The sequence below is a fragment of the Nesoenas mayeri genome (genome assembly GCF_963082525.1).
Source record: "Nesoenas mayeri genome assembly, chromosome: 3".
Classification (NCBI taxonomy): Eukaryota; Metazoa; Chordata; class Aves; order Columbiformes; family Columbidae; genus Nesoenas; species Nesoenas mayeri.
This window is the reverse complement of record NC_137544.1, coordinates 33,075,263-33,097,721: the sequence shown is the minus strand read 5'-3', so window position 1 is coordinate 33,097,721 and position 22,459 is coordinate 33,075,263. Positions and strand designations below refer to the sequence as shown.

Below are 22,459 nucleotides of genomic sequence, written 5' to 3'. Positions count from 1 at the left end.
CCCCTGTACTCTGCATTGGTGAGGCCACACCTGGAGTATTGTGTTCAGTTCTGGGCCCCTCAGTTCAGGAAAGACATAGAAGTGCTGGAGCGGGTCCAGAGAAGAGCAACAAGACTGGTGAAGAGACTTGAGCACAAGACCTATGGGGAGAGGCTGAGGGAGCTGGGGTTGTTTAGTCTGGAGAAGAGGAGGCTCAGAGGTGACCTCATCACTCTCTATAACTATCTGAAGGGAAGTTATAGCCAGGTGGGGATTGGTCTCTTCTCCCAGGCAGTCAGCAATAGGACAAGGGGGCATGGGCTTAAACTCTGCCAGGGGAAATTTAGGCTGGATATTAGGAAGAAATTCTTTACAGAGAGAGTGGTCAGGCATTGGAACGGCCTGCCCAGGGAGGTGGTGGACTCACCGTCCCTGGAGGTTTTTAAACTGAGATTGGACATGGCACTTAGTGCCATGATCTAGTAAACAGACTAGAGTTGGACCAAGGGTTGGACTCGATCTCTGAGGTCTTTTCCAACCCAGTCGATTCTGTGATTCTGTGATTCTGTGATTTTGCGATTTCTATGTTAAAGTTCATGAGGCCAAATGCTCTTCTTAGTTCTGTTATAATGATTAAGGAGAAGCAGAATCTACCTCCTTTCTTACAGATCCTTTCCTTCATTCTCTCCCTTCTCCATTAGAAAATGCTGGAGACCATTTAATGCATGTTTTTATTTACTTTTGACTTTCTGTTTTTCTGATGTCTAACAGTCTGAACATCACAAATATAAACCTCAGCCACTGATGAATGAGGTGGAGTCCAAATGCATCACCAGTTGCAGGCAATACATTAAATACATCCTTCATTGTATCCGTGTCTCAAGGGCAGCAATAGTTAAGCACTGTTTTCTGTTGCCTGTCTAAAACAGGCTGGATGAAAAGCTAATAGGGCTATGGTCCTATTTTCTGTATTTATCATCAAGGAATTTAAAACATGTGTAGTTTATGCAGAATCTTGCCACAGGAATACATCTTCTACAGTTCTTGGTCATGTTCTAGCTTCCTCCATAACCATGGTGCCTGGGCCAATTGAAGACAGGCTGTAAGTTCATCTTAACAAATCACACAATTATTTTTATCACAACGTTCTTTTCTGTTTGAGAGAGTAGTTTAAATGCTCAGTTCCATAAAACACTGTGGTTTCCCTGTTACTCTCATGCCCTTTCTTTGAAAAAGAGCAAATGATGATTATCTTATTTTCCTCATATGTTTCTATGTGAAAAAATGTTCTCATATTGTCTTAACAGGGAGATTCACCCAGAAGGATTGCCACAGTCGTACACTATCATCCTGTTATTCCGCCTTCTTCCTGAATCCCCCAATGAGCCTTTTGCAATTTGGCAGATTACAGACAGAGATTACAAACCACAAGTTGGAATTGTGCTTGATCGTAAGAATGATTTTGCTTATTGTGCATTTATAGATTACGTTACTATGCATGCATTCTTCCCAAATATTTCCAAAACCAAAGCATTCTTACATGGTAAAAGGATTATATATTTTTAGTTTTAAAATATATATATTTTACTTTGCACGTCAATTATTTTTTCAGCTAAGCTATTTTTCAACTTTGATATTATGTCTAAAACTATAAGAATATACATCTATGTACTTATGGGTCAGTAACATCACCTATAACTACGTTTACCCATTTGAGTGGTATCCTACATTTTATCCATAAGTGTATCTTAGGATGGTAGTTTCAGTAGTACGTATAAAATGAAATGTATCATATTCATTTATTGCAGCTGCCAGCAAAGTGCTTTCATTCTTTAACAAGGATACAAGGGGAGAGGTTCAAACTGTAACTTTTGATAATGACGAAGTAAAGAAAATCTTTTACGGAAGCTTCCATAAGGTAAAAAATTTAAATTATGAATGTTGCTTTTTGAAGTGCTGTTCTTTGAAACAAAAGATGAGCAAACAGAAGTCACTGTCAGTTTTATCCAGTCTTTGTATACTTCTGTAAGTTGACTAGATCTCTGAAATTATAGCTCGTTTTTTTTTCTTCTTTTTAATTGAGTTAAAGGCCTACTTTGAACCAGTGTAAGAGATTCATCAAGATTTCATCAAGAATTTGTCAAGATTGTGTAAGTGGAGGGATATATATGAAAAAGATATCATAGCCTGATTCCTGACACATGAAAGAGCAAGAATAAAAGACAGATTGGAAAAGAAGAAAATGTCGTGATGACAAAAGATTAGGGGTGTGTGTAGTGATTTGGGATCATTCAGAGAAGAAGAGATAACCACAGGAAGCAAATAGTGATTGACTTAACATAAAAAGGCAGGGAACCAATTTTGTGAGGTGAATAGCATGTTGAATAAGATTCATAGGTTTAATGAACATAATACGTATATATGTATATTTTTGGTATGTATGCATGTATTGGTATATTTTTGACTTACATTCACTGGCCCTAAAATATTCCAAAGTACTCCAAAGTAATATTAACTGAAGAAGCAACAATAACAACAGAGATCCCATAAAAAAATCACATTACCTGTTTACAATTTAGAATGAAATTCATATTCTTTGAGTTCTTAAAATGGCTAGCGAAATCCTTACATGTTACTGCATCTGCCTTCAGTTGTGGTAATTGTGTGCTTGCTTTTCTAATTTTATGAAATGATGAAAACTTGATCCTCCCACGCTTCCTTGACTCTAGTCATCGGGAGATGATTTGACTCATGTTACATATATGTCTAAAACACAAGTTAAAAATTATTTTCCTGCTGTGTTAAGCGTATATGCTTAAAGCAAGAAAGTGAGTTGCAACTGCAACATTTTTAGCCAGCTGAAATGCACATTCTCATGTTTTCCTTTATCTCCCTTCTGTTTAGTTTAGTTTTCTTCTGATGACTAAATATGGCTGGAGTATACTATTTGTTTTCTTTATGATACCCTCTCCTGCATGACTAGTCACTACCAGTGCTCCTCTGAGGATACAGATAAGAGGTTGCATCTGTCAACTTGCAGATACTGGAGGCCACATTGTCAACCCAGCTCTGCTAGGCTGAAAGCAGGGAAAGCTGGCTGGTGCCAGTATTATGTTTTGTGACTTCCTTCTGTTTAAAACAGAGATGACTACGATAATCACACACTACTATCTTGTTTCCCTAAAATTAAGACAGATTCTTATATTAATTTTTGCTCCAAAACTTATTGCTTTTTTATATCCACAGCTGCCTGTGCACTATTTAAATTGACTTTTTTAATGAACTGTAACTAGGGATTATTTTTAAGTAGGGCTCATATTTCGAGCATCCTCAAAAATCCTGAAAAGTCATGCCAGGGCTTATTTTCAGGGTAGATCTTATTTTCAGGGAAAAAAGGATATAAAAACTATTGGTTTCCTCAGAATTTGACAGAGGATAATTTCCCAAACTGCTTTGATATCATGTTCAGTTATTCTCAGGTATATTATTTAATGGCTAATTATTTTTGCATAAACAAAGACATGTTTATATCACTGGCTTTGTGACTGAAACTTGTAGGTAGACTTGGATCACACCTGCATTAGGCAGCCTCTATTTTCTCCTTGGCAAATGATTTTTATTTTTTTTTTTGATAGCTTAGTAGGACAACAGAATTTTAAGGAAATGTGTTGATCTACTGGGGTGAGAAAAACTGTCAATAAAGGGTAGGATAGATACTGTTTTGGTGTAAAAGTTCAGGCATCTTATCACCAAGAACTACTGTTAAAACGCAGAGCAGCATGTAGCATGTCACATTTTAGATATCAGTATGAGAGCTGAGACTTCCCTTCTTCAGATTGGTGGTGTGAAGCTTTCTACATGCTGTACTGCCAGCAGTCTGTTTTAAGTGTCTGCTGCTAATTTAATTGAAATGTTTTTCCTTATAGTTCCTCTAAACGTAATAGAGCTTAGCAGAATTATCAGACAGCACTTAGAGTGAATCTCTGCTCATTTATCAGAGCAAATGGGGACAAACATTCAACTCCAGCAACACTAAGAATCACATAGAACTGTTTGTTACACTTGCTGGTGAAAATCAGCTACAGGTGAAATAGAAATCAAGCATTTTCTATTATTTTAATAGTTAAGTACGCTCATACATATGAACAGAAAGCAATCCTAAGATACCAAACCACGTATAGGAGTAACAGCCATTTGCAAATTATCTCAAAGCTCTCAAACTATGAATTCTTGCTTGTGAGACTATTTGTTAAGCAAAAATTAACAATGTATCAGTTATTAAGTGCAGTTTGTAATTTTTTTTTTTTCCCCAGAAAGGAAACAAAAGTTCAGATTTTGGTAGTATTTAAAGTAACTGGAGTAGTCTTGATTTAAAGAACTCTACTTGGGATCTTTCACCATGCAACTGAGTTGACTCTTCTGGATTGTCTCCAGGATGATTACTGATATTGCTATATGAGTCAGATTGTTAATTATAGCACTGTGGGATTCTCCACCTCGTGTGCTGGGAAAGCCCTATGTATCAGGCATGTTGATTACCTCCTAATAAAGGATAGCAGTAGTTTTAGCTGAATAAAGGAAGGAAAGTAAGATTAACACATTTCAAAAGCTACTTCTGCATTTTCTCCTGCCATTCAGTTTCAAAAAAATGACAAATCTTTAGAATGCAAGAAAACGTTTTCCAAAATATCAACATTTTTGTGGCTTTCATTGGATGACTTACTGGCTCACTCAGTGAAGCACAGTTAACTACGCTTAACTGTGCAGGGGAATTTGCTTGGGCATACTTGAACACTTTGTGTAGCGTGGCTATGATGAAAGCTGTTGAATCTGGCAGGTCCCACAAGAAAAATCCTGACTGCCTGAGACAGTCCTTAAATTTATAACTGAATGTTTTGGAGAGACAGATGACTTCTGCTTCCTTGTTTGTACCATGCTAGACTTCCTTTTAGGTTGCAGTTTTGCAGTAGTTAGCCACAGCAAATTTTATAATGAGTGTATGTCTTTCTGCTAATGTACTTATGGGATAATAGTTTTCTTAGCTTATTGATGTGGTTTGTTTAGCAGTAGATCAGAACAACATCAAACTTATCTTAAAAGGGGTCCAAAGAGAAAGATTAACGTGTGTTTTCTTTCTTAAAACCTCACTGCCTTTTGGGACTGGAAATGATCAGAAGAGATGCTTTATGTTGGTGTGTTAGAAATTGAAGAGAATGTTTCCGTTAACATTTTGTTTTCAACAAAATATAGCAGGATTGAATACAGAGATGCTTTATTTACTGTAAACACTAAATGTGTATTTTTATTAGATTTATGCTTGGGCCATGAGATTCAGGCTGAAATTCAGTACTAGCATCAAACCAGCAGTGAGCCGAGTCAATAATTAGGGGGAGCCCTGCTTATTTTTGACTGCTGGGGTCACTTCTTTGGATAGATAGAGTTAGTAAATTAGATCTGTGATGAGTTTAAACTAATGCATTAGTTAACCTATAATATGTATATGATGTATAAATTATAATGAATATAAAATTTTGGCTTGGTGCTTATTTTATTTTGTGGAAAGTTTGGTATTTAATACCAAAATATACTTTGGACACACTCACTTATGTTTCCACTATTATTTTATTTGATTATTGAACAATGTTAGGAATGTTAATTACAAAATCCACTTGTGTATATAGCACAGAGAATTAAACTGCGATGCCAGCTGCATTTCAGATTACAAAAAAAAAGAGAGCAGTTTCAAAAGTCTTAATTTCAATACATAAAGCATAAGCACATAGTGTTTAGAGTTTTAGATAAGCTATGCTGTTGCCTTCCAGACCACTCCACATGAGAAAATATTTAATATGGAAAAAAGAATTCCTAGGAGTTTGTTCAGGCAGTTGTTGACTCAGGACATTTAAGGGAATCTCTATTTCAACTTTATGCCAATTTTTTTAAAGCAGTCATCAAATAGCAATATGTTTCTGAAGGGTTATGTACTGTAATAATAGAAGCTTTAAAACAGATACATACTTCAAAGATTCTTTACTGATGGTCTTACTGTGTTGATATTTTAGCAATTACTTAGATGTTAAAATGGTGTATATAAAATACATGCAGCATGTAAGGCATATAAAGCCACTGAAACCTTTCTGTTGTCTTGAGATATTCTTCCTTCAACTGCATATTAGATTTACTAATCAGACCCTTGTTGCTTTCTTGGAGACTCCTGAATGTCTTCTGTTTTCATAGATACATAGGAAATTAATTTTCTTAACATTCATCACATGTACTACAAATTTTTGGAATGGTAAATTATGCTTCAATTTTGTTCCTTCTGTTTAAGGTTTACTGGATTTTCCTGAAACACTTATCTTCTCCTGGTAGATTTATTCTCCCTTTGTTAGTCATTCTTTTCTCCCTCCTAAGTTTCTCTTATTTCCAGTAATTAATCTCTTCCTCTTCTTCCGTGTTTCTCCTTACTTTGACATATGCTTTTGTAGCCAAATTTCTCTCATGGAAATTTCTGTCTTGCATCTTCCATTATTTTGTCTTTTTCTGGGCAGGCTTCTCTGCTCACTTCCTGTACCTCAATGCAACTAATGCCTCTGGTTGAGTCATCTGTGGAAACGGAACCCTGGATCTTTGGATCTGAAACAATCTACTCTCTGAAGTCCAGAGAGAGTCTATTAGCCAGTGGGCAGTCACAGACTCATAAACGTCTTGTGTGGTTCTAGCCATCAGAAGAGGACAAGAAGAGCTTATATATACTTCCTCTCAAAAATTATTTTTATTTTTTACTTTTATGCCATCTTAAAGCAATTTTCAGGCAAGCTTTTAAAATAGATCATTGCAGTTCAACTGTTTTATTAAATAAGCTATGCTTGTGTATTCATCTTGTTGACCTTAAACATATTTTAAATAGGTTACTGAAGTAGTAGACTTTTCTTGAGTTTGAATTTTTACACCAGTTCAAAGTAAAACAAGATTACTAGGAAGAAAATTTAGAACACTATAACTTAAACACTGAAATACTGTTAAAGTATTAAATATGCCTAAGTGCCTTTCTAAATACTATGTTGAACTTTTTTTCAGGTCCATATCGTTGTAACTTCATCAAATGTCAAGATTTACATTGACTGCAGTGAAATACTGGAAAAACCAATTAAGGAGGCTGGAAACATCACAACTGATGGCTACGAAATACTTGGGAAACTTCTGAAAGGTGACCGGAGATCAGCAACAGTAAGCAATAAACAATAATCCATTCATTAATGTAAGCCCTTGAAATTTTCTGAGGAAATAGATTAGAGATTAAGGATTCCTAAGAAACCAGTATTACACCCAAAACTTTCAAGTGTTTGTACTACAAGATGCAATATACTTAACTGAGAAGTTTCATCTTGTTAGCATCTTATTCTAGCAGAACTACAAGAACAAAAATCTAATAGTTGAAAGTTGTATTCAGGTGAATTCAAACAAGAGTGGAAATGTTTTTCTTTTAACAGGGAGGACATTTAGTCATTGGACCATTTACTGTGGATTTTCTATCATTAGAAATCTCTAAATGAAGATTGTTTTATTTTCTAAAAGAGAAATGCTAATGAGCAAGTTTTAGCTTTGGCAAGTCCTACGGTCTGTTTTGTACTGGGTGATCAGAGTAATCCCAACTGGCTTTATTATCTATAAACCTTTAATATAACAGTGGCTGCTGCTATGAAGGGCACATAAATTTTCTTGATAGTTAACTATATTTAATATATAATCAGTGCCATTACTTGGGCTTCATATTAGAAGATTTAAGTCTGCAATCTGACCCATGTGTACAAACTTTAACTGCTGAAGATTCTTGATGCTCATCACCAAATGTTTGCTTGTATGTGTCAAACTGCAGAATCATAGCTCTTGGGGTAAAAAAAAAAAGAGAGAAAACTGCTTTTACCATAAAGTCTATCTAAGATCCCCACTTCAGCCTTTCTGCAGAACTTTTGCCCACTAATGTCAGTTCCATACATGATCTGCATTAATATATGACCCAAGGACTGCAGTCCTTAAAGCTGGCCCAGGAGTTTTCAGACAGATTTCATGTTGAAGTGCACAGACACTCAGTTGATGTAGTGGTTCATTGGTATTATCCATTAAGTATTGCAAAATATTACTTAAGTCACTCTATTTCAGTACTTTTTGCCTTAGAGTAAGAGCAAGCATCAGGGCTTAAAGTTCTTGTAGCCTTATGTAGGCTTGGTTTTAACTTTTTTATTATTTGAAATAGTTTTTCTGTCAGTGTCCAAAAAAGAAGTGAAATTCTGATTAATGCTAACTGCAATAGAAATAGATTGTTTGAGGAGTAATTATTAATGATAATGTCAGTAGATTTCATAAATAACACCTCTAGTATCTTTCAAGAGTCATCCTTTCTTTTACAGTTAGAAATACAGAATTTTGACATTGTATGCAGTCCAGTTTGGACTAGCAGAGACAGATGCTGTGATCTTCCTTCGATGGTAAGTATAAATGAACCAGAGGTTATTCAGAAAATCATTAATAGCAAATTTAACAACATCAATGTTAGCCTGGTATTATACCTTGTACTGACAACACATCTAAATCACAGTTGTCAGAACAGTCAGTGAACAACACTGCATTTCAAAGTTTTGTATCTGAGGGAGAAAGATTATGATGTGCTAGAGTTGAGTTCCTTAGCAATAGTGGAAAAAATGTCAGTTACATTTTGTATTTCAGTGATATGGAAGATCCTGGGTATTATTAATGGAATAGCTATATTATTGCTATCTAATCTGTTCTTAGATTGGTATTCAAAAATTAACTAGTTCATTCTCTGTCACTGCAAGCTGATTGTCTAACGGATTTAAATATTAGAACAACAGAAATTGCATATGATTTCGATTTTGCCTGTGCCTCTGTTGTTAGTGTCTTGTATAGCTTGCAGAGAAAATATGCTGAAAACATGAAAGGTCCTGTAGAAACATTTGGAAACTTCTGTTTAGCCATGAGTTTTACTTGTACTTGAAAATAGGATAATAGAGAATCTTGCTTTTATTGTTTTGGAAAAATGTGTTGCCACCAAGTACTTTTCTTTAAGAGGACAATAATAGTTGTGATTGAATTTTCAGAGAGATGAAGCAAAATGTCCAGCTCTTCCAAATGCTTGTACCTGTACTCAAGACAGTGTGGGACCTCCAGGACCCCCCGGACCAGCTGTAAGGAACTATTAGCAATAGTCAGATTCTCTGATTTTTAAATTTATGGAAGTAGGTTTGTGTTGTGGTTTTGTGAAACAAAGATCAGTCAGAGGGGCTGGCAAATGTTTCTGTCAACATGTCCATAAGATCAGTTTCCCTTTCATCTTAGTTTAAAACACAGCTGGGCAGTACCTACCAGCTCTACTTGTTATATAAAAATCCTTTTCCCATATTTCTGATGTGATAATTGTGAATAGCTCCTCATTGTCTGACAGGGTGAAAGAATCTGGCCAAATCTCTGCTGCCTTGCACTTCATGTACAAGATATTTTTAATGGACTGTGCAAATATTTTTCCTAAATACAGAGTCAGGATTTCACTCCAAGGAAGGATTCCTTACTCTGTCAGGGAAATAAATTAATTTTTTTTCCTCCTTTTTTTTTTTTTTTTTTTTTTAATGTGGAGAGACAGTAATTTATGGAATGGTTATGCTCCTACCAAATGCTGTGAATATAAGGGAGTTACACACAACCCAGTAGTCCTTCTACTTTGAGGCTATAAAAAATGCTGCATGAGGAATTGAAATCCAGTTGAGTTTTCTGACAGTCTACTAGAGAGGTATCCAGAGATTTTGATGAATATAAATTGAAGAAGTTTATATCTGCATAGACACAAAAGACAATAATTTTTCATATGCTGAACCAGCAAGGATTTACCTGATTTTCTGATGCATCTGTTATTCTAATACTCTTTTTAGCAATGTGATGTAGACACTTCAGAACTTTGGGTTTTCACATAAGAGTTTGATAAAGAAGATTCATAATGCACACCAGTATGATGTACCCTTGCTTTCTCTATGTGAAATAAATTTTGTTTTCAAATATTCACTTTAGGGTGGTCCAGGCGCTAAAGGTCCCAGAGGTGAAAGAGGTTTGACCGGATCATCTGTAAGTTTCTTTCTGGAATGCACCTATAATGTTGCTACAGGCTTACCTGTATGATAATTTGCATATTTAGTTCTGTGCTGAGCTAAGAATGGAGAATAACAATTTACTCGGAAACATGCCTATTGTTATTTATGTACAGCCTATCTATTTGAGACTATATATACACAGCCTGTGTATGTATCTAGCACCAGAGGTATTGACTGCACACTAAGAAACCCAAGTACATGTATCGGCATGTTGATACACACTTTGCAGCATTGTGGTCTTTTCTGCACAGTGAAGACAGATATATTCCTAATTAACACTAGCAGAAGGTGTGTATTGGCCTAAGACCACCAACATGAATCAGAGAATAGCTTATGAAAGGATATGCTGCTTGGATAACTATTTCCACAGTTGTTCTGAAGTACTAAATGTGTCTCCAGGCTTCTGACTTACCTTAAGTGTCTAACCCAAAGAATTTTGCAGTTACACACCCAAGAAGGTGTTGTCATTTATAATCTTGTTTTACTTTTCTGATTTAAGGGGCCACCTGGTCCTCGTGGTGAGACAGGTCCTCCTGGCCCTCAAGGTCCCCCAGGTCCGCAGGGCCCCAATGGGCTGTCAATCCCAGGTGAACCGGTGAGTGGCCATTCTGAGTATGAGTGGAAATGTGTGTGGAGTCAAAGCTGTCTGTGGGGATGATGGTCTTGGGAAGAGGGTGACAGCTTTTCCTTAACATTCATTTTTCCCTGCAACACAGTAGTATTATGATACAAGTCTCTTTCTGAAACAGTTTCTTTCAATACAATAGCAGTATCCTGAATGTTACATGTGCTTATGAGACGCCTATGAATGGACACAGGCTAAGCATTGTAACATACATCGTGCTACTCTGTTTCTAATCTTATAGCTTTTCTGTAGAGTTGCTAAGGCCTTCAAGTTCTAGGAATCAAACCTAACAAGCTGCGGTGCAGGAAAATTAAGCGTGCAATATTACTCTGAAGACTTTCTCACAGATTTACATGTCCAACTTCTATTTTCTGAACTTAGACCAGTAGCTGAAAGTTCAGAGAGACAATAGGTACATAGATCTAGGCATACAAACCAGCCCTTCCTTCCTAGTGGGCTTTCTTGGCAACATCATGTGTATTTTAGCAAAAGGCTATTTCTGATTTCATGTACATGCCTTGAAAGCCAGAGTATCTATTAACACCGATGAAGTCTCACCAGGTTGTTTTTCATAGCAGACAGCATAGGTAACCCTTTGTCTACATTCTGAATGTATTAAGTCTGCTTTTGCCATATTTTAATAAGTAATCACCTAAAACATAATTTTGATGTTTTCTGTTTAGGATTAGGTTGAATTTTAAAATAATCAGGACCTTTTTGTATTAAGTCTCTGATTAAAAGATAAAATTTATAAAAAAATAGAATTTATGTCTGCATGTCATTTGTGTTTGCATTTGAAATCAGGTTATCCTCTCAGTCTGTAATGTAATTTTGGAAATGCAAAACAAATTTGTTTTAAGATAGATGTTAGGTACACCTTCTCTTTTGTAAGGAGAAAGCAGAAAGTTCTTGTTAACCAGTGTAGATGCTTTTCAATTTTTTGTTATATACCAGAAGGAAAAACTTCATCAAGATGATGTAGAGGTGCTAAACAGCAAGAAAGGCCAAACACATTCTTTTTCTATTTAGAATACAATAAATACATATACTTGTCACATTCAGTTTGAAAACCTCTGAAGAACAAAAACATCAACATTGATGGAACTTCTCGTTAGTTAATAAGTTAGAGCGCCACTTTTGCATCATGTAATTTCATTTTTCATATCAATTGCAGTTCACATTGGCAGGCTATGTTTTCAAATTGTTTGATTATTTGCATGTCATCAATGGTTCTTAATGCTGAACTATCATGCAAAACACTGTGGAAAATAAATACTGTGTTGTCAAATTTAGCTCATGTGGGTTTAGACTGTTCATTTATACTACTGCTGTAGTATATGAGGAATGCAAGCTAGTTGAGAAAGGCAATATATTGCTTGTTCATGTGCTCCTACCCCTTTTGTCCTAGAAGTGCATAATACCTTTTAGATCATGGGTTAGAGAAAAATAGTGATAATTTTAAAAGACAGAGCTTTTACCTTTCATGAGTGTAGACAGCTCCATTTATCAGTTGAGAAAGATAAGAGCCGTTGGGAGAAAACATGCAACCCTTCCCTACTTTCCTGTTTGGGAAGACATCAGTATCAGTCTCTGTTACTGAAAAGTCCATGTCACTTCCTTATGAAAACATGTACCCCCTTCAAATGTCTGCTTTCCTGTGTTTTTAATACAATGCCAACAAGTCATCTTGCATTTGCCAACAATTCTGAGATGGTCAGTATTGCTTCTATTGAGGTATGTGTATCTTGATTTATTCCATAATGCATAGTTGCCTTATGGATTCTTTAATTTAAATATTTTGCAGGAAAGAAATTGTGTCAATTTACACAAATGATTCTGTGATTTTGCTGATCTGTTTTGTAATTCAGAATCTCTACTAATAATTTATGTAAATTATAGGGTCGTCAAGGAATGAAAGGTGATGCTGGCCAGCCTGGACTACCAGGGCGATCGGTAGGTTGATGCTGAGACAAGATAATGTCATTTTACACTATTCCTGGTGCAGACTGGCTGCTGGACAGATGTCTTTGACATCATTAGGAGTCATGGGCTCTTCTCATACCTTCCTAAGCAATAGTTTTGGAAACATAATTATCTTACACTTAGGAGTTTGGAATGTAGAAATAGTAAACCATTCAAAACAGCAAGAGTGAAGGAACAGCTGTACTGAGTTAAGCCAAATGTCCATCTGGACAACTGTGACAGACCATTGGATTAGAAAAAGTAAACTGATAACTCCTCAGGAAGGTCCCGCAACTTCTGACCACTTGCAGTTAAATGTCTTCCTAAAAAAAAGGTTGCAGAACCTTTGCTGAACCCCTCTGCAGCAATGTTGTCTAATTGCTTTCTATTTTTGGAAGTCAAATGGTCTTGAGACATTAATTGTATGCTTTCTGAAAGAAGAAATCAATATTACATTTCACTTACTTGCAGGTTTCTATATTGTAAAGTAGGATTAGGGGGTTTTTTGATAAGCAGTCAGATTTGGGTAATCTAAGGTCATTGATCTACACGTGTGGTTGGTTACTATATTATCCTTGATTTCACTGGGGATATAAAGACTATATGGGAGATGATTAAATGGTGGTGTGGATTTAATTTCATATATCAGATAAGGTCAGTCATGGATCAAGGGCCTTGTATTCTTTACCGGTTTTATTAGTCTTTATAAGCCTAAGTCACGTACATTTGGGGACGAGTAATGTACTGTAGAAAGCAATGCTACATTTCAGCATATGGTGAGATTAGATAGAAAAGGAGGAAGAACATGCCAATATGAGAAAAGGCTGTTAAATATCCAGTTCCTACAACAGTGGTACCGATCCTACAGAGTGTTGAGTGAAATTATTCCTGAGTGTCCTCTAATAAAGCCTGCCAGTTTAATTTTAGGTTTTATTCACTACCCAGAACCTACAAGGAACAGAAACAGAATTTAGAATGTGCACAATAAAGCAGCAGAGTGTTAAACAGTAATACAATACAGGGAAAAGAATAATAAAGGAGTCGAATTCCTATTTCTTTAGATACACTCTGATTAGATGACTGCAGCTAAGCTTTAGTACCAGGTGTTAAAGGATTAACTGACATCTTAAGACATGCTTGTAAAGGCAGTAAACTAGATAGATCTGTTTTATGGGAACAGTACTGAAAATTACTTTTGAAGGTGAATTATGGGCTGGTAAAGAAATGAAAGTAAAAAGTAGGGTGAGGGTGAAGACTCTTGTGTCATGTATATAAAATAAATGGTTTCTCCTAAAGTTTTGTTTTATTTTTGCAATTGTCAAAAAGCAACATTGAAGACAGTTAAATATTTACATGTGTGCATATATACTGGGATGATTAACATAGCAGTGATATTTGTTCTGTCATGGACACAGTTTATTATTCCTTTTCCCTCTAGGGAACCCCAGGTTTACCTGGTCCACCAGGCCCAATGGGACCTCCAGGAGAAAGGGTAAGGTTTCCTCAGTTCATCTTCTGAAAAGACCAAGCAATTTTTTCTTACTTCTTTATCATATTTTTCTGTTTTCAAATGCCTTTAAAAGGAGTAATTTTATCAGTATCCAACCTGAAGAGGTTATAGTGGAATGACTGGAAAAAAATGGGGATGAAAACCACCCCAGATAGCCACAGGATAATCAAATAGCTTCTGTAGAAATTGCACTGCTCACTCTCCTGACTAGGTTCTCATATGCCTGCACCCATAGAACAGCATGTCAACTGAGCCCTGCTGTCTTTCACACACTGTTGCTGCTGTAGGCAGATCCCTTTGAAACTCTGCTTGTCCCAATGTCTGGGAGACATTGTATCTGTAAAGAATCTGTCTGTGCCATTCTTACTGTGAAGGTCAAGTTTACTCCTTAACCTTTGACTGCCTGGAGCTAAGATCTTTGATTTAGTTGGGGGATTCTGAAATGTCGTCATAACGAAGGGCATGCACACATGTATTTCATTGTGGAGTTGTTGCAATCCCTTTCTCCTAATTTGGGGTCAACTAAGCAAATCTCTTTTGCCTTCACAGTGGCATATCAACTTTGAGATAACTGAAGCTACGTCTTACCTTTACAGTCAAAATTAATAGCTGATACATGCATTTACACTTATCCTTGAGTGGGAGTTGATAGCTGGAAATGAAAACAGACCACCATGTGATAGATACTTGCCAAAGAACAACCCATTGGATTGATGGGTCATTAGTGGGCCATGGACCATCAGTGTTTGTGAATGCTAAGCTAGATTATTGAAATGGGATTTCTCAGCATCTCTTCTTGCAGGAGAAGTATCCAAGAGGGAGGTTGCTCTTCATTTAGAAACCTCAGATGTTCCAGCTAATCTGTAAGAGAAGAGGAAAAAGAAGGATCTAGCTCCTCTGGGACAGAATGATTCCTTTTCTTAAAAATATTGAGAAAGACAGATTTCATTTTCAGTTAATCAACAGCAGCTGAACATGATCTAAATTGGCTGAATCTCATTGTTCCATAGCCTTCTCCAGCATTAGTTATGATAGCTATTTTTTAACTTACATTGTGGATAGGTTTCAAAATACATTCTAGTAGTAATCAGAAGTACTGCAATTACATAATCTTAAAGGCCATTTTAATCAGGCTACAGTCTTAAGTTAATCTCTAATCATGCTTTTGTTTTTGAATAGGGTTTCACAGGAAAAGATGGTCCCACAGGTCCCAGAGGCCCACCAGGACCAGCGGTAAATATAATTTTGTCTTTGGTATACTCTGAAGTAAGAGAACTGAGCCAAGAGAATGCCACATTGACATTTTCAGTTTCTGAAATGGATCTGGGAAACTCTCAGTACAAGGTGATCAGACAGCTGTGGAAAGCATGTGTTCACAAACAATCGTTGAGTGGTTTTGAAAATGATATCTGCCAGTGTAAATAAGGGAGCAATGAATTTGCCTGGTTCTTTAGCCATGATCTTTCAATGCACAGCTAGGTCTATTGAAACCAACCAGCTTATTACTCATAGTCTAGTGAAAAAAAACCCCACAACATTAACACAAGTTTTTCTTGACAAGAGTATTTGAGGATTAGTTTTTGCTTAAAAAGCTCCTTCATTGTGTTTTGTGGGACCATGTTAGAAAATATGCTGGTTGTTAGATAAAAACATATTATGCTGGATCAGAGCGCCCAAGTTGCTGCAGCTCCATTTTATTGGGTCCAACCAGTAGTAAGGTGGAAGATGTATTCCCAGTAGGCACACATACACAGAGCACACATTTACATCACATATATTTATATAGACAGGAGTCGCTGGGCCAGGGTATTATTTGGGCTGCCCCCTCTCCCTCACGATTGTCTTTCTGATGTTGTTTTGTGCGTGAGCAGATTAGCTTTTGTCACATAATCTAACACTGGTCTTTTATTTGTTCATACTTATCTAGTATCACTAGAATGACTTTTATGAACTTGTGGACTTTTGCATGGATCGCAGATGTGCTAGATGAAGTTAGAACATCAAACTGTCTTGTACTCTTTTAAGAATCTGTCATTAAGAGTGATACCAAAAACATATAGACACTCTCTGCATCGTTAGATTCAGAAATGGCCATTAAACTGTGGTGTTATGTTAAAGGACACATTCCCATGAAGAAACAAACTCTTTTTTCCAGAGGAAAGTTTTCAAGCCTGATGGGTACCTAACAGAAAATGAAAAAAAACAAAACAAAACAAAAATGTGATAGGATCCATTTTCAGTATTGCTTTGTACTCAATACAATAACACATTTCTTATGAGTGCTTAGGCTGTTGTGGATTTCCACAATTCACTTTACTTGTCTTCTGCTTTAGGGTGCCCCAGGAGTTCCAGGAGTTGCTGGTCCAAGTGGAAAACCGGGGAAGCCAGGAGATCGTGGGACACCAGTAAGATAATTATACACTTACAGTATCAAATTTAAAATTACAGTCTATTGAAGAATATGAGACTTCTCCTTGCTTTAAACACTTGTCTTACACTTATAACAGTGGTTAATACAGTGGAGCTGACCGAAGACCACAAGTCTTTTTTTGAACAATTTTGTTTTTACAGTATACCATTTTGCTGAGTTTAATATTTGGGGCTGGAAATTGTGGTCTTTGGTTTCCACTAAAAAGATTGTAGGTTATTATGCGCCAAGACATATATTTCTACACTGCAGAAGCATGAAGCACTAGGTCAGCAAAATGACTTGAAAATCTTTATATTTGTGTATGTGTGTGTTTAATGAAAAAATGGTACACTGCTGAAGGTGGACAATCTTTGATAATGTTACATAATCACTTCTGTTATGAAAACTTTTTGTGTTTTTTACAATGTGATTTCAAAATTATTTTTCTACCTGGAGTTGTGCAAAGCATTTGACACTGTCCTGCATGGCATTCTTGTGTCTAAATTGGAGAGACATGGATTTGGTGGATGGATTGCTCAGTGGATAAAGAATTGGCTGGATGGTCACACTCAAAGAGTTGTGGTCAATGGCTTGATATCTCAGTGGAGACCAGTGACAAGTGTTGTTCCTCAGGGGTTGGTATTGGGATCGGCACTGTTTAACATCTTTGTTTGCAACATGGACAGTGGGATCAAATGCAGCCTCAGCAAGTCTTCCAATAGCACCAAGCTGTGTGGTGTGGTTGACACGCTGGAGGGGAGGGATGCCATCCAGAGGGACCTTGACAGGCTTGAGACCTGAAGCTGTGTGAACCTCATGAACTTCAAGAAGGCCAAGTGCAAGGTCCTGCACACGGGTTGACACAATTCCAAGCACAAATACAGGTTGGGTGGAGAATTGATTCAGAAAGACTTGGAGGTGTTCATTGATGAGAAGCTCAACATGAGCCAGCAATGTGCACTTGTAGCCCAGAAAGCCAACCATGTACTGGGCTGTATTAAAAGATGTGTGACCTGCATATAGAGGGAGGTGATTCTCCCCCTCTACTCTGCTCTTGTGAGACCGCACCTGCGGTATTATGTCCAGCTCTGGGCACCCAAAGTAAGAAGGACATGGACCTGTTGGAGAGAGCACAGAGGAGAGCCACAAAGATGATCAGAGGGCTGGAGCACCTCATCTATGAGGACAAGCTGAGGGAGTTTGGGTTGTTCAACCTGGAGAAGAGAAGGCTCTGGGAAGACCTTATAACAACCTTCCAGTACCTAAAGGGGACCTAGAAGAACACTGGAGAGGGACTTTTTACAAGGGCATGTAGTGATAGGACAAGGGGTAATGGCTTTAAACTGAAAGAGGATATATTTAGATTAGATTTAAAGAGGAAATTTTTCACAGAGAGAGTGGTAAGGCACTGGAATGGGCTTCCCAGAGAAGTTGTGGGTGCCCTATCCCTGGCAGTGTTCAAAGTAAGGCTGGATGGGGCTTTGAGGACCTGGTCTAGTGGAAAGTGTCCCTGCCCATGGCAGGATCCATTGGAACTAGATGATCTGTAAGGTCCCTCCAACCCAAACCATTCAATGACTCTATGATTATTTTGTGGTGGTTTCTGCAGGCTCTATTTAAAACTTTCAAGTGTATCCTGAACAGAGACAAAGGGCAAGAGATGCTGCCTCTCACAAACAGTTTCAGGAGAAATTGGAATTTATTCATTTATAGGATCTCTGAGAAACTGTTTTTGAGTCAGGAGTGGAGACAGCAATTGAAATAGGAAGTCATTAATGATTTGTACTTAATGACTGGCAATCAGCCAGGATTTTGCATCCCACTTCAATATCATTGTGTATATGATAGCTGGATAATTTGGAAGAACACATAGTAGGCTGGGAAACTTGATGGTTATGATGTGGAAGTTCCCAGGAGCTCCTGGAAGATGGGTCATTTTCTCATACAAATGTTGAATTCAATCTGTGTTTGCCAGACTATAAATCCCATTTCTCCTTGCAGTAGAGGACACTGAGTGTCTTAGGAAAGCACTGAAGTTTTCCTGCCTTTAGACATACATTGCTAATGTGATATTCCTGCCACGTCAGATACTTGGTAGACATAGTTGGGGCACAAGGTGCTGCAATTTGTTAAGACAAGAGCTTCACGCTACCAGGTGTATCCAAGTTTTCCTTCACCTGGGACACTGGACAGCTGACTCAGTTCAGCAGCAAAGATCTTCTGCAGGTAAATAACTTGCATAGAAGGAAATTTGGCTAGAAGCCCTGTTTCAGTGCTTTTGCAAAACAAGGCAGTCAACGCCTGTCCAAGCACCACGTGTAAGTTCTACACTCTAATCTTAAGAGTTCCTTTCAGCAAGAAATACTTTTTTTGCCCCAGTTCTTGCACTTTCCTGTAATGTGACACTGTGCATCATATTGGCCGTTTCTTATGTTTCTAGAACAGATCCCAGCAGGCATTCTGGCTTGCACTTTGCACAGATGTTTTATCAAACTCCTGGCTGACAGAATTTAAACTCTTTTCTTTATGTTCACTATTAGAATTGCCAAAGGTGCTACTTAACAGCCAAACACAACTTGCAGTGTCCTGAGTTACAGTTCAGGCCTGCCTGAATTTGTAACTTCCTGAAAGATCATGAGGTTTCATGTTGCCTCTGGTAAATACAAGAAGTAAATAATTTTTTACTACATCTGCCTTTATTTCTTCTACCTGAACAACCAATATTGTTGATACTATGCAGTACTAATTAGGTGGTAGATCCCTACAAAGCTAGGAACATCTCAGTCAAAAGATACACAGTTACATGCAAATGATTAGGAGCCTTGATGTTACGAAGACATTTCCAGTGAATGCAGTGAATGCATCTCTTTCCTGATGTGTTAAATACCACTAATGTGCTAAGCTGAGGCAGACCGCACCACAAATGTAGCTGTAAACATTTATCTACCTCAATGTGTACTTATACTAGAACAAGATGATACTTGAAGCACTTACTGAATTGTCGTGGAAATAGGAAATTTTTTTCAGTGTAATGACAAAGTGACCAAGAAAGGAGTAATAAGAACACAAATGTGTCAGTAAATCTCTTGAGAACTGAGCATTGGCTGTCTTAGATGAAGCCAATATATCTGTCCTCTGGTCAAACAGAGTGACAAATTGGTACATACATCATCAGGTAACAACCAGCAAGGGTAAGAAAGAGTCATTGAGCTAAAAGAGGATATTGGCTCAAGAAGAAATGGGTAAACATTTTTTTAAATAAATGTAATGGGAAATAGAAGATCTTGGACTACCAGAGAGGTTCCAGTATAGTTGTTTTATAGGTGTGAGAATGAAAATGGCAACAGATGGATAGGCAGAAAAAACATTTTAAGGTGGAGCTGTCTTGTTTATAAAATGGACTCTGACAATTGGATCTGACTTTGTTGATCTAGAATGACCCCAGGAAACAGTGTAAGACGTTTATGCTTTATATATAAGGTACTGTTAGACTGATGCCTCCAGGACCAAACAGCCTGTGAAAACCTTTAAAGGGTAATTCCAAGCACATAAGGCAGATGTTTGTTCTGAGTTAAATACAGTTTCTGTGTATTTTCCATGCTCTGCTGCCATGTATTCACTGATCTTGTGTCCATCTATGAAGACATCCCAGATGAGGTCTCAAAAAGAAACTGCTTTGGGAACAGCTAACTGGTGGTTCTTGTGAGGAGCAAACATTCTTTTGGGGAAAACAATAGAGCTCATTATCTTTTAAAGTAAAAATAGCAAAACTTCCTTTGTTTTTTCCTCCTTCAGCCATAGAACTTTGCAGTCTCGGCCTTCATCCCACAGCTCAGAAAAATCCCACATACAGCATAAACTAGCTTTTCCTCACACTGACCCCAAGTAACGCCCTCATTGCAGGATGTCAACAAAACAGAATGTCAGCAGCAGCTGCTGACTCTCACAATGATGGCAAGCAGTTGACTAAATTGCAGCTTTTTCTCTATTAAAAGAAAATGAAATGAAATTTAAGAAGAATATTACCAAGTGGGAGGAAGATGCAAATATCAACTCAGTAATTGCAATTGCAATTATAGTTTGGAAAACATATTTCTAAAATATCCAGATGGAAAATGTTTTTAACAGAGCCAGTCAGCCTCTAGTCTTTAAATTTTAAAATTAGTTAGGAAAAGTCTATAGATTTCCAATCATAAGGCTTAATTGTTGTATCTTTTGCAAAGTCACAAGTTGAAGAATGAGGCTCATTTGATTTCAGTGAATTGTAAAGTTGACTATGTATCACTTATAACTAAGGAATAGCCTTAGCATTTTTCTAGCTAGGGAGCCTTTGCTGGCAATACTTTGGAGCAATGTTGTGCTTTTGTTACCAGAACACCTTCCTGTCTTAACACCATGGCTTATGGCTGCAGACAGCATTACAAACTTTTCTTGACTGGTCAGAAAAAGTATTTCCAGAAATAACATTTGCACATTTTAAGTTTGCTTCATTTTTCTTCTCTTCTGTTTATAGTTCTGGTGTGTGAATGCACTAGCAAGTGAATTCATCGGAACCAGGCATTTTAAGTAATTATTAGAAAATTGCTGATACAGTAGACCAGAAATCTGACTTCTGATGCTTGCACTTATATAATGAAAAAACGAGAAGATATACTGCATGATTTGCTTCTGGTCAAAATAGTACAAGGTTGTACCATGAAAGCCATAAAAAGAACGTGAATTAAAATAGCAGGTGTTATAAATATGTCCCCAGGAGGTAATATCAAATTAATAGATTTTTAGAAAATAGCAAAAAGTTGCCAAGTTTCAAAGAGAAAGAGAAGCACCATATAGTCTGTTAATTTATTTTGCCCCCAGATTTTCATGTTATAGGTTAGAACAGTGAAAGAACTGTAGTTCTGTTCAACGGCTATTTCAGATATGTGTGGTAGTTTTTGACTGAGATCTTAATGGCTGTTGAATAAAGAGTCTAATTACATCTTTTTTAGAGCTTCAGTACATCAGCTTTCACCACAATGTTAATTATTAGAGAATGACAGATCAATATGTCATATTTTCCTGATGGTTTAAGTTGTTAGTTTATTTATCTTATTATGTCATTTACAAGTCCATGGTCTGTTTCAGCATGTGTCTGTGCTAAGATAAAACTCAAAGGCAAATCTTTTCCCTGTGGACTTCACAGAATGAGAAAAGATACAAATCAAAGAGTGAAAGACAGAGTGAAAGAGTGAAAGGCCCATCAGTTTGATGGGTACATTGTGTACATATTAGTAACTGTGTCATTGGTGGCATAATTTGTTCCAGTAGCACATTTATGGTGTCACTAGTCTAAATCTTTCATTTGAGTATGTACAATTAATTTTGCATGAACAATCTGTTACGCATGATGCAAATGTGCCGTATGCCAACTACTTAACTCACTGATGGGTGAGCTGCCTCATTTTATGTGGCATGTTATGGGGTAGGAGTATGCAACACTGCTGCAGAGAAGCTCGAACAGCATTCTGACTTCACACCCTGACACACTCCAAGGGAATTTGTTTGCATCAAACCTCCATGGAAGTCTATGAAACAGTGCCACCACATTTGAATTGTATCTGCTGTGACCTCAGTGGAATGATTTGTTTTCTCGTGTTCTTGAAATTAATTGTGGCTACTGTAGGAATGTTATGAGAAACAGCTGCGGCCCACACTTAGCCTTTGCTTTGATAATGGTGATAAACAAACTCCTTAAAGAAATACTACCATGTAAAAAGCAGTAATACTTAAGATATATGTGTAACTACATGGAGGGCCTTGCAGAGCAGCAGATG

The 22,459-nt window shown here is 37.1% G+C and overlaps 1 protein-coding gene across 1 annotated transcript in view; it reads left to right on the top strand.

Moving 5' to 3' along the window:
- Window positions 1-22,459, top strand: part of COL12A1 (collagen type XII alpha 1 chain) — a gene marked incomplete at both ends in the record, with an annotated part of 99,033 nt that overhangs the window by 68,108 nt on the left and 8,466 nt on the right. The window contains 11 exons of the mRNA XM_080342004.1: window positions 1,287-1,429; window positions 1,788-1,897; window positions 7,060-7,209; window positions 8,391-8,468; window positions 9,099-9,185; window positions 10,060-10,113; window positions 10,639-10,734; window positions 12,664-12,717; window positions 14,165-14,218; window positions 15,416-15,469; window positions 16,570-16,641. Coding sequence (XP_080198130.1) covers window positions 1,287-1,429; window positions 1,788-1,897; window positions 7,060-7,209; window positions 8,391-8,468; window positions 9,099-9,185; window positions 10,060-10,113; window positions 10,639-10,734; window positions 12,664-12,717; window positions 14,165-14,218; window positions 15,416-15,469; window positions 16,570-16,641 — 952 coding nt within the window. The remainder of the gene's footprint in view (window positions 1-1,286; window positions 1,430-1,787; window positions 1,898-7,059; window positions 7,210-8,390; window positions 8,469-9,098; window positions 9,186-10,059; window positions 10,114-10,638; window positions 10,735-12,663; window positions 12,718-14,164; window positions 14,219-15,415; window positions 15,470-16,569; window positions 16,642-22,459) is intronic.